This window comes from Hirundo rustica, chromosome 6, assembly GCF_015227805.2.
Source record: "Hirundo rustica isolate bHirRus1 chromosome 6, bHirRus1.pri.v3, whole genome shotgun sequence".
NCBI lineage: Eukaryota > Metazoa > Chordata > Aves > Passeriformes > Hirundinidae > Hirundo > Hirundo rustica.
The window spans coordinates 6,657,501-6,670,720 of NC_053455.1; the positions used below are offsets into that span (position 1 = coordinate 6,657,501).

The 13,220-nt window shown below is 38.6% G+C and overlaps 1 protein-coding gene across 2 annotated transcripts in view; it reads right to left on the reverse strand.

Annotated features, from left to right (window-relative positions):
- Positions 1-5,869: 5,869 nt before the first annotated feature.
- Positions 5,870-13,220, reverse strand: part of PPP2R5E (protein phosphatase 2 regulatory subunit B'epsilon) — a 71,057-nt gene continuing 63,706 nt past the window's right edge. For both annotated transcript variants that reach the window (XM_040066101.2, XM_040066102.1), the window contains exons 12-14: positions 12,592-12,719; positions 10,693-10,794; positions 5,870-8,087 (exon numbers count right to left, since the gene is read on the reverse strand). In XM_040066101.2, coding sequence (XP_039922035.1) covers positions 7,988-8,087; positions 10,693-10,794; positions 12,592-12,719 — 330 coding nt within the window. In that variant the 3' untranslated portion in view covers positions 5,870-7,987. The remainder of the gene's footprint in view (positions 8,088-10,692; positions 10,795-12,591; positions 12,720-13,220) is intronic.

Consider the following 13,220-nt stretch of genomic DNA (forward strand, 5'->3'; position numbering starts at 1 on the left):
TATTTATAGATTCTGTTTTCCTAGACAATTAATTCAAGCATATAAATTTAATTATTCAATTTCAAATCCTAGTAGTAGCTTGGAAATTGTCCCATGAAATTATATATAGCATACATATAATTGTCAATGACTTTAGAGGGGGTTGGTAAATTAGAATAGGAAGCGAGAAGCAGTTTGGTGGTAAATTAGCAGCAACATAAATTGTCAAAATTATTATTGGAAGGGGAGAGGAAAAAAATGTGTGTGTGTGAGTTTTTATAATCTAATTTAGTTAATTTCTTTTCCAAGCAACTGATATCATAGGGGAAAGGGCACATTCTGGGCAAAGGGTACATTCTGGGTACACCTGATCCCCGCTGGAAGAGTGTTCTCTTGCACCTGAATGCCAGGACCCCCTTCTTGGTTTGGTCAAGTCTGAAGCACTCGATGTAAACCAGGGGGATCTTTGTTACTAGAGTGTATTTGAACTGCAGAGGAGGTCACTGAACACCAGATGAAATGTTCAGGGAAAAAAAGCTGAAAAATTGGAAGCTGAGACAAGAGGCCACCTCTTCTCTCCCAAATTCAGACAAAAAACTACAAGCAAGCAAGAACTCTTACACATGCTTGGCTGTCTAAGCCGTATTAGCAGAAGAATCCAAAAGGCTTGTGCAGCTTGTGAGCTTCGGATCCTTGCAGATATTGATCAGAGGACTTTTTTACAATGGTGTGTGGTGAGAGGACAAGGGAGAATGGCTTCAAACTGATGGAGGGCAGGATTAGACAGGATATTAGGAAGAAATTCTTTATTGTGAGGGTGGTGAAGCCCTGGCACAGGCTGCCCAGTGAAGTTGTGGCTGCCCCATCCCTTGGAGTGTTCAAGTCAGATTGGATGGGGCTTGGAACAACCTGATCTGGTGAAAGGACCTCTAAAAAATCCCATTTCTTTAGCTGACCACGTGGAAAGGCATTTGCTTGGAAAAGTCTGAAAAGCCCCCTAGTCTGTAGTTACGTTCCCCTTACGACAATCTCAACTAGCACAGCACATTTTGCTTAAATTCAGCCCATTACAAGTCCTACACTTGTGTTTGCAGAACCTAGTGCAGCACAGGAGAAAGAGGGGCTGGGGGCAACACACTGCTGTGAGAAATATCCTTTTCTTTGTATTCCTGAGTAATTTTTGTCTGGCCAGAACTGATGTTTGAAATGTGCAAAACTACTAACTGTGACAATTGTTGTCTGATGAGTGTCGTGGAGAGCAAATAGCAATAATATCCCCTTGTGCTTGTGAAATAGTCTGTGGGCTAACAAACTAATTACCACTGTCTGAATTCCACATTTCCTTCCTCCAGAAACCAAGAGTGTCGTTTGCCAAGCTGCAGTTTACTCCAAGATCTGGCACCTGCAGACTTGAGCCTGGTGCCTCCAAGATACCTGAAATGGAAGATTATGTCACGCAGATGCCCACGTTGGATGGAGACAGTTAAATAAATACACAGGGATTTTCCACTCATGCACATCATATGCATGGCCAAACATCTAAAAAAGCAGGGGAGCTGCTGCATAGCCTTTAGGATGACAGATGAGCACAAGCTCAGTACACTTTGCAGAATTAATATTGAAACTTAAAACTGAGCTGGATCATTTGTCCAGTTTGCTCACACAGCTCAGCCACGCGTGCTGAAAGTTCAAAAGGCGAAGATTCAAACCCGACCCGAGCCTGCTCAGTTCACAAAAGGTTTGCAGGTAACCTCTGCCTTTGCTGCTGGAGGGCTGCACAAATCCTTGTGCAAACACAAGGACTTTCCCTCCTGGCTGTCAGAGCCATTCTGTCCTAGTGTGCTCCTGCTGTGGCTCCAGCAATACTCACTGCTGGCTCATGGCTTCCTCTGGCAGGGAAGTGCAGAGGCTTCTTACACCAGGAAAAGCTCACAAAGTAAGAAGTTTCACAAGATTCAGGTGGTGTATAGAATATTCCTTTCTCATTCTCTTTGTGGAAGCTCTTCCTGGATTTAGGGATAATGCCAAGTTCCCAGATACTTTCAAATGCGTATCGAAGTGTGAACCACTGTATAAAAACCAGACATTCCTTTAAATGCATCTAAAGCTTTCCATCCTTCCCGAGTGACCCCCGACTTCTCACGCCTTCAGCGACTTCAAGGGGGGATAACACTGACTAGACAAGATGGACAGGGGGGAAACAAAACCAAACAAACGTAAAAAATAGCGCAAGATCAAGTTTGTGTATGACCATTTCTCGTGTCATGGAAACTCCCAGAAGAGCCTGTGGGCACTGCTCACAGTGGGTTAGCACACTTGCTTTCAAGGTATTTGCTAACAAATTCATGATATTTACTTCAGCTCCAATGCGTAATCTTTAAAACCACAGATCAGAATTTGAGACCTTGTATCAGTGTCCAGTTTAACTCCCAAGCAATTCCTTCACGGTACACTGAGGCACTAATTAATGCAGCCTTGGGAACAGCCTTTACCTGCACACAAAATTACTTTTGTAGGCTGCACACTTGTGATCTGAGGTCCAAACTTACTGTAAGATAAACCAGACATTCTGCTGCTCTTTGAAAAACCAAAAACATCCCTGAAAAGGAAAGACCAAGATGAAAAATTAGCAAAGCAATTATAACTGAAAGTAGGAAACTAATTTAAGTTTTTAATTCCCGACCTGTAAAGGTCGATTTCTAACTTGCAAGTTAAGAAGACAAATCCTACCCTGGAGGCCAACTTACTGCATGTTCTCTTTTTTTTTTTTTTTTTTTTAAACTCTTTAGAAAATACTTGCCTTGCAATAAGAAAGTAGAGAGACATGAAGTTGTTAGGCACCCTGAATATTGTCTTACAAGTATTTAAAGAGATTTGTGATAATGAACTCTTCTAACAAAGACAGGCAAGATCCAACTGATTAAAATTTAAGTTGAAAAAAAAAAAAAGGAAATAATTAAGGATTTCTTTCTATTGGAATAAACGATGTAAAACCCACAGTATTTAAAAATCAGATGTTTAATAAATATTTTCTCATTTTATTGAAGCAACCAGCTCTCCCACACTGCTGCTCAGTCCATTCACCTGCAGTGCCGCTTTCCAGGCTCTATCCCTGGCTCTCTCCAGAGGGTTTCCCCCACGTATGTGACCATCTCCACCCTTCACCTCCAAACTGCAAGGCACAATAGCATGAGCACTGAAACACTGGAATGCTGCCATAAAGGAACAAATTCCTTCACCAGCTGTAAAGCGTAAGGCTCAGAGGGTTCCCAAAGAACACTGTGTGGCTTTGATGCCTTTTTCCTGACCTCCCTCACAGGGGGGGGTTGTGCGAGGTACAAGGATACTCACCATCATCAGAGGACCTCTGAAAAAAATTACCTTAATGAAAACTGAGTGTTTACTGGTAATTCTGTCTGAAACTCAAATCATCACCTCACTGCTTCGTTTTTCGGGGTTTTTTTCCCTCCAGACAAGAGTCCTTATATTTGACACATGCAGATGGGTACCGGATTGCTGCAAGCTCACGGCTGAAAAGGCTCATGAAGTCTAGATGGGAAGAGGGGGAAAAAAACGCCAAGCACCTGGAAAACACTTCATTGCTTCTTTATTTAGATGCACCCACAGTACAGAGCCTCTTGAGCATGTGCAAAAGAGGAAGATAACACATTTATAGCTGGGAGCACCATTGAGTTTGAGTTTCTTTGATACCATTTTTAAGAAAGTAAACTGTTTGCAAAGAATGACATTAGAATCCAAGAGTTTAAGACCTGCTTGTACTTTATCCAGAGGTGAAAGATATTTTTATTATTACTTGGATGTAGAGTAGAAGACATTTTCACAGTCTGGTTGAACCAGTCTATATATTTCCATATGCACCTTTTAATATATATAAAAAAGTTTTGGTTTTCCCCCCTACCCACAGATAGTTAGATGCACCTAAGTTTAAAAACAGTAATGGGATCAGAGCATTCCTATGGGGAAAAATGAACTTTTGCTGCCCTCTCCTGCTTAAACAATGAAATGCTAAAATATTAAGATCTATGAATCTAGATGCTAACCTTGAAACAAAAAACATGACAGGTCATTAGCTATACTACAATCAAAAATAGGACAACAACAAGAAATGTATCAGTACTATTTATATTTGAAAACTCCTCATGGCTCCATGAGGTTATGAATACAACATATTTACAGCAGGTGATCCAAGTAACAAAAGTTCTTACTCAGAGAGGTTGTGATAAAAAGCACACGCTTCTGTGGAAGGGAAGCAACATTTGGATAAAAGTTTTCAACCAAAAGTAGTTCCATTCTGTTTCAAGATGCTGTTCCAGAGAGTTCAAAATGGGAAACTGGGCTACATAAAACCTGCTGCACATACCAACTAGGAAAAACTAATTCATGGATCACTCCAGAGCTGCTAAGGGAAGCACATGAGCCAAATTTAAAAAAATCTACAAGTAAATAAAAACATTCTTCAACCTTGAGCATCATCACCTTTGTCTTCTTTAAGGGCAACTGCTTTGGGATAGTGGTGTCACACAATTAAGAGAAAAGGGCATCTTTGTTTTCAAAGACAGAACTAAAAGGAAGTTATGTCAGTTTTACTTGGAGGGAGAAGAATCTCATCTTTCCCACTCCACAAAACAATAAAGAGCTTTTTAGAGCTCCTAATATATTTTCTTTTCCATCGAGTGAGAGAGCCTAGGGCTGTACTTACGCACGTATAATGTGAGTACAGCTGCTGCATTTCTTACTCAAGCAATTCTTGGCTCCGACACCCTCGATTTTTCCATATATGAGAACAGATAAAAAAATAAATTAAACCCTTTTACTTATGCTAACAAAACCAAGATTAAATTTACTGTAACTCTGCTAGCGAACGCTCCAACAGCATTAGAATACTTTTATTTAAAGCATTCCAACCTTTGGAAGAGAGACAAAAAACACTCAAAAGCAACGAAAGGAAAACAGTAAGGGAGACGTGCAAGATGAAGAAAGCAACGTGTGGTCAATTCAGAGTGCATGAGAGGAACTTTACTTGCACAGTTGTTACATCCCCATGACCCAATGCCCTTGCAGCTCTTTCCTGTGAGCAGACAGCGCTCAGAACCCTTCCCCCGGAGACCAATGTGGCCCAGGACACGCAGGACCACCCAACGCCTGCCGGACGAGCAGTCAAGAACAACTTTGACATGAACAAAGGTGGCTTGTGGAACTCAAGAAGCAAACAAAAGCGTAATTTATGACGCACTGATCACACTTGGGCCCACGGGCTGCCTTCCTCTTCCTCCTCCTGCAGCTCCAGCGGGAGCAGTGGGAGCCCTGTGGGGCCGGACATGGCGCTGGGACTGCGGCACAGGCAGGATCCTGGCAGCAGGTGCTTCTTCAGGTGCATCACCCAGCCTTTAGAGTCAAGTGACTTCATAACAACAGCACATCATCTCCTCCTCCTTAGGAACCTTCCTTCTCAGAAGTGATAAATCATGTCTAAACGTCAGACACTCCCCGCTGTCCCCGCGGCAGAGGCCACGAAATATTGCAACCCACCAGGTTCTCGTCAGTTTTGTACGACCAATAGCAGAACGACATGGCAAAACCAAAAGTAGTTATGAACAAACAACACTCACCTAAACTCTAAGTACAGGACAAGGTGCTTTTTCTAATTTCACATTGTTGTGTTTTACTCCACCAGGTGAAAAACATGAAGTTTTATTCCTCCATTCTTTCTCAGTTTTTCACAATGGAACACAGTCTTTGAGCATGAGTTTGAGTCCACCCTCTTGTACTGTGAAATGATCATTTCACACAGAAATCACACTAGAAAGCTGGTTTGGGTTTTTTTGGTAACAGAAACAAAAGACTGTCAAAATCAATGGGCTAAGGGACATGATTTGTTATAAATTTATTTAATCTTCAGTATTTCAGCTTGCACCTTTGCTTCAGCACTTTAAAATAAAATGTTTCAACTATGACAGTAACTGCCTAATTTACATTGCGTCCCAGTCAACGTTCTTAAAAGTAGCTCATAATAATCCCATAAAATCATGTCGTGTTTGGTGTTGCATATGACTAGTTTCACTTTTTTTTTTTTTTCCCCAGAATTAACAGTGTCAAGTTCTTACAAAACCTTGAGTTTACAACATTTGTGTGTGCAGACCCAGGAGTACAAACTGTGACCTGATAATCCTGAAACAGTCAGTAGTCTGGGAGGGAATTCTTTTTTACCTTTTTTCCATGCCTGAAAAGAAGAAAACTTCAAATTCTACTGTATATTTAAATGGTAGGAAGAAAAATATACAAGCTTGTATTTATACTGTATTTCTATCAATGGCAACAGGTCATAAATTCATGTTTGCAACTATCACAAAGACTCATGAACACCAATTCATTTTTATACTGTAAATACTGCTGGATTGATGGTTTAGGATTATCAATTCACTGTTGTCATATGTCTATAACAGTTCAAAAGCATCCTGGAGAAAAATCCCGAAACACATACCTTCCGGTATAGAATAATGCAACTGCATTAGCTAAATATATACTGTACATAAGTCTTATCAGCATTTTACCTACCAAAGATGTAAGATTCCACTTTCAAATACAAAGCAGATAGCCAATAATGTATACTTATAATACAGCCCTCTTCTTTGTTTTTGTATTTTTTTTTTCCTCTTTTGTTTTAAACAATTTGGTCACAATGCACCTTTGATATAAAAGCATTTTAAACTTTATTATTAATACTCAGAACATTAGGATTTCCAGAATTTTTTTTTTTTCAGTAGCATTTGTAGAACCACTTTTGGTAACAAATACAGTAGTTAGGAATGAGCATCCAGATGAGAATGCAGAAGTGTATAATCCAGAATCCTTTCCAGCTAAGACCATAGGGCTGGTACTGTGATGAGTAATAGTACTAGAACCACAAAAACACTAGAGTATGTTTCTTAGAGGCTACATCCTCTTTTGCTGGAACACTTTATAAATACATATTAAAAAGTAAGGCAACAACTCCAAACTGTCCAAACTGCTATCTCAACTCAATTTCCAATTAGATCCATGACCACTGGAGATTGATTTCACACTTGCGTTGTTTAGCATGTGTCTTTATTCTTTCTAAATGGTCCAATAAGAACATACTGTAATAATTCAGCAATTGAGTGTTTCTAAACCAACCCTGGCATGTGTGTCCAATGCTGTATCACTAATACTGGTTAGGTATTGAAGCCCAGGGTGTTACCACTGCCCTTTTTTTGGTTGTTGGTTTTTTTTCCAAGGATTGTGGACACTAATTTGGATTTGCAATAAATAGGTGCACGAATCCAAAGCTCCCTTTCCTACGATGTTCATCACCTACATGTTTTTTAATTCCTAATGTTCAAATTAAGGAAGCACCAGAGACAGCCTGGTACTAAAAAAATGCTCACACCAGTAAACAAAACTTTTATTCAGGACCAGTGTTTTTCATGGCCCTGATCTGAATGGACATTCAACTTATGAAGATGTGCAAAAGGAAAAGAAAGTCAAATTACAGTAAAGTTATCCAGAGAAGGAGGATGTTACACAAACTCATAAGGAAATGACAGTCTTTTTTCTCTTTTACTATAAATACACGTAACAGTTTAGCAGAAAGACAAGCTAAATTTTAAGATTGTTCACATTTGAAAGTTGTATTATACTCTCTGCTAACGATAAATAAGGAACAGGTCCTGACAATGGAATCTGACATTGCAATTTTCATCAACAGATCTTTGAAGACTGGTTTTAAAGAAGGGTTAAAACAATGATTATGTTTGCAAAGTTCTGAGAAGTCCATCTGTTGTCCAAACTTTGGATTAAAGTCCTTATTTTTTTCCTTTACTTAGAGACAGGTATATACAGTGCTGTTGTAATAATGAAACAAATGTGAAATCTACTGTAAAGTTGCACAATACAGAAAACTGTTGCTCCATCTTCTACTACATAAATGTGTGACTCCACAGGTTAATAATGCTGTTTTGTTTTTTTGTTAAGTTGGAATTATTCCATCACGTCTAAGACCTCTCTTTAATTCCAAATCCTCCAGTTTTTTCCACAGTTCTTCACGCTCTTTCTCTTTCTTCTTCTCACTGACAGATGAAATAAAACAAAGAGTTAGCAGGAGAGAAGAATGTATAATATTTATGTTAAAAAACATATAGTTGACATTAGGTAGCTGCACGAATTTTCTTGAACACAACTGCAATTTTCCTAACATATATTTGATTTTTTAATTTTTTTTCTTTGTTACCTACATAAATTTAACTAAACAATGCAGTATGAAAACCTAAGCTGAGCAAAGTGACAGTGTCCACAGACACTACTTTGCAATGAGGAATTAAAAGATGCAGTGGAATTTTATTACAGAACTAATCTGTCAAGATTATAAAAATTTCCATTACGCACTAAGTTATTTAATTATTTTTATGTTTATTTATTCAAGATATAAATAATCACATAAATCACAGTGGTTTAATAGAAAGCACTCCCTGATTCTTTTAGAATTATTATTTTTACTTACATTGACTGCTGGCTTCCCTACAGCTTAGGCACCAACCAAGGCAAAGTTCAACCTACAAGATGTGCCTTTTGTTCACTGAGTTACTCTTTTTCCACACCAAATTCCTGCAAGATCTATGTAGCATTTGCTTTAACGACAGACTGCAGTGGCTGATTTGAGAAAATTAAACAGCAAACCTAACATTTACTTTACCTGCATTGTTTGCTTTCTAAATTTCCTGTCTCTGCCACAGCCTACTGTGAATAAATCTCCTCGAGACTGCAAGGCACAAAATGCTTTCAAGTTCTATGACATCACCTTGTAGGTTTAGATGAAATGGAAATCTAACAATGACAGATACACAGATTCTCTGCCAATCACAGACGTCTTGAGAAGTATTTCAAGGGATTAGAAATATTCCTACATGCTTTGATTCAGTCAACATACCAACATTTGGCTCATTTGTTTGGAATTTTGATTTCCCAAGAGGATTTTAAGCATATAAAAAAGTACAAACAACTTTCAGATAAATCCCTGAAGAAAAGGAAAAGGAAATAAAAAGAGCCTATTTTTACTGGAAAGTATTTAGAATTAAATACAAGAATAAGTGAAATAGCCTTACATTTTCAGGCTACTTACCAATATTTATCTTCTAATCATTAGGAAATACACGCCTGCTTACCTAAAGGTCTGTTAGAGGATGATCATTTCATCCAACTTACCTATTTCACCTATTCCAGTCATTAATATTAAACATATTTCTCCTCAAGCTTTAAGTGGTATCAAAGCTACCCTTTTGAAATATGGCTTTATTAAGATGCTAAAGATTTTCTGAAAACATTAAGGTAAAAACTCCAGTTTATACATTCAGATTTTAAAATCATAAGAAGTAAATAAAAATGGTGAAATGGTTAGCACCAGCCTTGGTAAAAAATACAATGTCAGCAGGTGCAAATGAAATTATTTGTCCAGTTCAGCCACTAAACCTCCCCCATTACCAAGACAATAAAAATTTTTTGATAATTTATGCAGTGTCTGGTCCTGTTCAAAAGGTAATTTCTCATCTTAAGAGGCAAAGTGCAACACAAAGTGATTTAGGTCACTAAGCTGCCTCCATGAATAGCTGGATTAGATGATCCCTCCAAAAATTCTTTGCCTTTTTGGTAAGAAACCACACAGTTTTGTCTCAACTGCACTAAGAGATTGGCACTTATTTACCAATACATACCAAGAATATCTGACTTCTTAGTTTAAACAAGTCTCTAAAAGTAAAATACCATATTAATGAACTAGCCTGTTATGTGCAGATTTTTTGGGCTATAAAACAAAGTGGAATGAAAGGTCAGTGAAACTCCAGTCACACAAGTCAAAAAAACTGCAACAGCCAAGAGACTTTCAAGGCTGGACTGCCCTAAAAACCTCTGTTCCTCATGCAGTGCCCTTTGCATTGCTTGGGGGAACCTTGAGTCACAGCTAAGGTATGACTTAAATGAAGTGGCAAACTGTTCAAAGTTCCTGAAATTTCCTCATTTTTTTCACCTAATCTTTGCATGAGGTGAAACTTTTGAGAAAAGATGCTGCATTGTAATGGAGAAATAAAGATTAGGGAAAATAGGAGGAAAGACAAGCCACCACTGGAGTTGAACTAATGCCTCTATGAGTGGTGTATTAAATGGATCCTGCATGCTGAAAGACTCAGATACAGCAGCAACTCTGAATAAGAAATAAAAAGGCTGAGAGATGTCTCTTGGCTTTAAGATCACATCCAGCCTACAAAGAGCAGTCTGGAAAATCAAATCTTAGGGGTTTCCCTCATGGGTCTCAAATCTCGGCGTAAGTTTTCTTTTTTTTTTTTGAAGTCTTTAAGGGAAGTGTTACCTTTAAACCCTTGTTTTCTTTTTATTATTAAAGGCCTTGATACACTTAAGTGTTTTGGAATGCAGAGTCAAAAAGGAATTGCATGAGGAATGCGGATTCCCAAGCCATGCAATGGATACTGTATTTACTGAAGGCTTAAAGAACAACCTGCACACACAATCTCACATCCTGCAAAGAGAAGCCTAACGAGCAGGCAAGGGCAAAAATGGTGCAGGGTCTTTATGTCTGAGATTATGCAATTGCACCTGAGTGTAAGGGGAGAACTAAACTGCAGGCCGTGTGCAAGCTGACAAAAAAAAAAAGCTTTAAAAAGTTACCGCTGACGATCTGACTTGTAAGTGGCTGTCAGCTCGTCAAACATGGTGCTGTTCATTTCCATAAATGCCTTCAACACATTGTAGACTAAAGCCACAATAGCCCTGTGAAACATGGAAGAAGAAGAAAGAAAGGAATCCATTAGTTTCAGGTGAAATCAAACGTGAAATAAAAAGTGTCTTCTCTTCCCAGCCTTTCTGTGACCAATTCTGTTCCTGCAAGTATGGTTATGTAAATTCTTCGATTTCAGTGAAACTGCTTTTGATTTACATACTTAAAGGTGAGAATCAGCTTTCATGTCCATGCTGACTACTGAAATGGAGCAGGCCAAAACTCCAGGGTAAAAGGCAACAACAGAAAGCTATTACATGTAACTACAGTCCCTTCCCTCATGCTGTGGAGCAATTCTGAATGCAACTTCAGAGATTCAAATCATCAATGCTGGCAGAAGGAACAGAATTCAAACACAAAATGAAAGTGATTCATATTTCCTTATGACTCTTCTATGAAGCTGAATATTCAGTGCATCTATGCAAAATACAAAGCTGTATTTCAGGAGTGATTTCCCTGTGCTCATACAGTTCATATTCATTTTCCCTTTCACAGTTCCTGATCCACTACTCTGCCAGTCATATTCAGACCCAGAGCTGCTTAAGAAGCAGCTCTTCAGCCAGGAGGCAGTGAATCAACAGTACAAGTGCCAGGAACCTTTGGAGCTAATCCTTACAGCACACAAACTAGGTCCCATTTCCCACACTCCCCTGTCTCTCTCAGCTCTTCAAAATAAACTTTCATTTTTGTTGCCTACGTGAAAAATTGTCTTATAAACACAAAAATTGTTTAAATATCTCCGTTATTTTAGATGTGCCTTTACCTGGCTCGTATAACAAAATTTCTATGGGTATGAAAACTCTGTGAACTGGAATATTCTCATTACCAGAAGCATCCCAGTGCATAATATAAAAGGTTGGATACTGGTACTGGAGTACTGTGCCATGGAAAGCGTCCTTTTGTGACCAGTGTTACGTTACAGAGGCTTTCCAGCAGCATTAGATTTGTCATGTAAGCACACTTGAAAGTTTGACTAGGTACAGAACAAAAAGACCAATGTTTGAAAAGAGGAAACATTTTACAGTAAAGTCTCAAAGGAACTGGGACTTGCACATAGCACAGCTCATAAAAAATATTGGTTTTACTAAATGCTAATCATCTTGACTTAGAAAAACTTTCCAACTAAAATACAGGATATATGTCATCTAACTGTAATAGAATTTTTCACTAAAGCACTTTACTAGGGCATTCAGTTTAAAATAAAATTGCCTAATTATCACTATATCAATATAAAGTAACTGCTCAATTACTGTCATAGAGAACAGCTGTATTTCAATAAATTTAGGAAAAAACCCTGACCTAAGACTATACTGTCTGTATGTTTCATGGATGTTTTTAAAACAATGCCAACACCAAAAGTCTCCCAGAGGTTTCAGTTGATGATACATCTACAAAGCTTTATTAATGCCAAGTGATAATCTTCTAGACAATTTACAATCAGGCTGGAGAGCCAACCCGTTTATAAAAAAAACTGCGTAGGAGAAACACTTGATGAGCAACATTTTTCCTTCAATATTAATGTAACATTTAATTTCTTCTTTTTTCCAGCTTGTGAGAAGGCCTATTTTTATCCCACAAGGTAGTGATTTTTGTACACATACCAGTTAATTAAAAACACTGAGACAAGTTCAAGTGCAGACTAATATGTACTGGCATTAACAGAGTTGCACTTGCTCAGAGCAGCTTTGAGTCTGCACCTCTCCCATTCAGATGTTTTTCAGCAGACATTCCCTAAGTTTATCAGTGGGATGTCAAATGGTAAGACAAAGTGTGTAAATGCACAAACTTACGGATTCCAGTGTTCTTTAGAAATCCTGTAAAGGCTGGAAAACATGATGGGAAGTATAACGTTTGAGTTCTCCTCTATCAAACTCATGATGTATTCATTATTCCAATAATACAGTGCTCTTTCAGCCACCTTACAGTCAAAGAAATAAAATATTAGCAGGAATTCAAATACCTGTAATTTCATGATTTTCTGAAGGAAAAACAAATTACAGAGAAACTCCACGAAGATGAGCTAACAGGAGTCATTAGTTTTGGAATTAAATTCAAATCAGCAGCATAATATGCATTAATGGAATTAAGTTTCTATCCTGTAGTTCTGATCCCACAGCACCCATTCTCCATTTCCTGAGCAATGTGTTATTGCTCACTGAAGACTGGGTGCAGACACAGCATCAGTGCTGCAGTTGAGGAGGGGAAGGAAGAGCAAAGAGAGAGAGCGCGAGAGCGAGAGAGAGAGAGCGAGCGAGCTCCCATCACCCTTTCCCAAAATCAGGAAGAATGCAGTTGGAAAAAATCCAGCAGTGCTGGGATACCAGAGGAAGGAGACAGGGAAAGGCGCAGTAGCTGGGCTGGATAAGAGAGAGAAATCATAAGTGTGGGGAAGGTACCAAGGACAGTAATTACCCTGGAG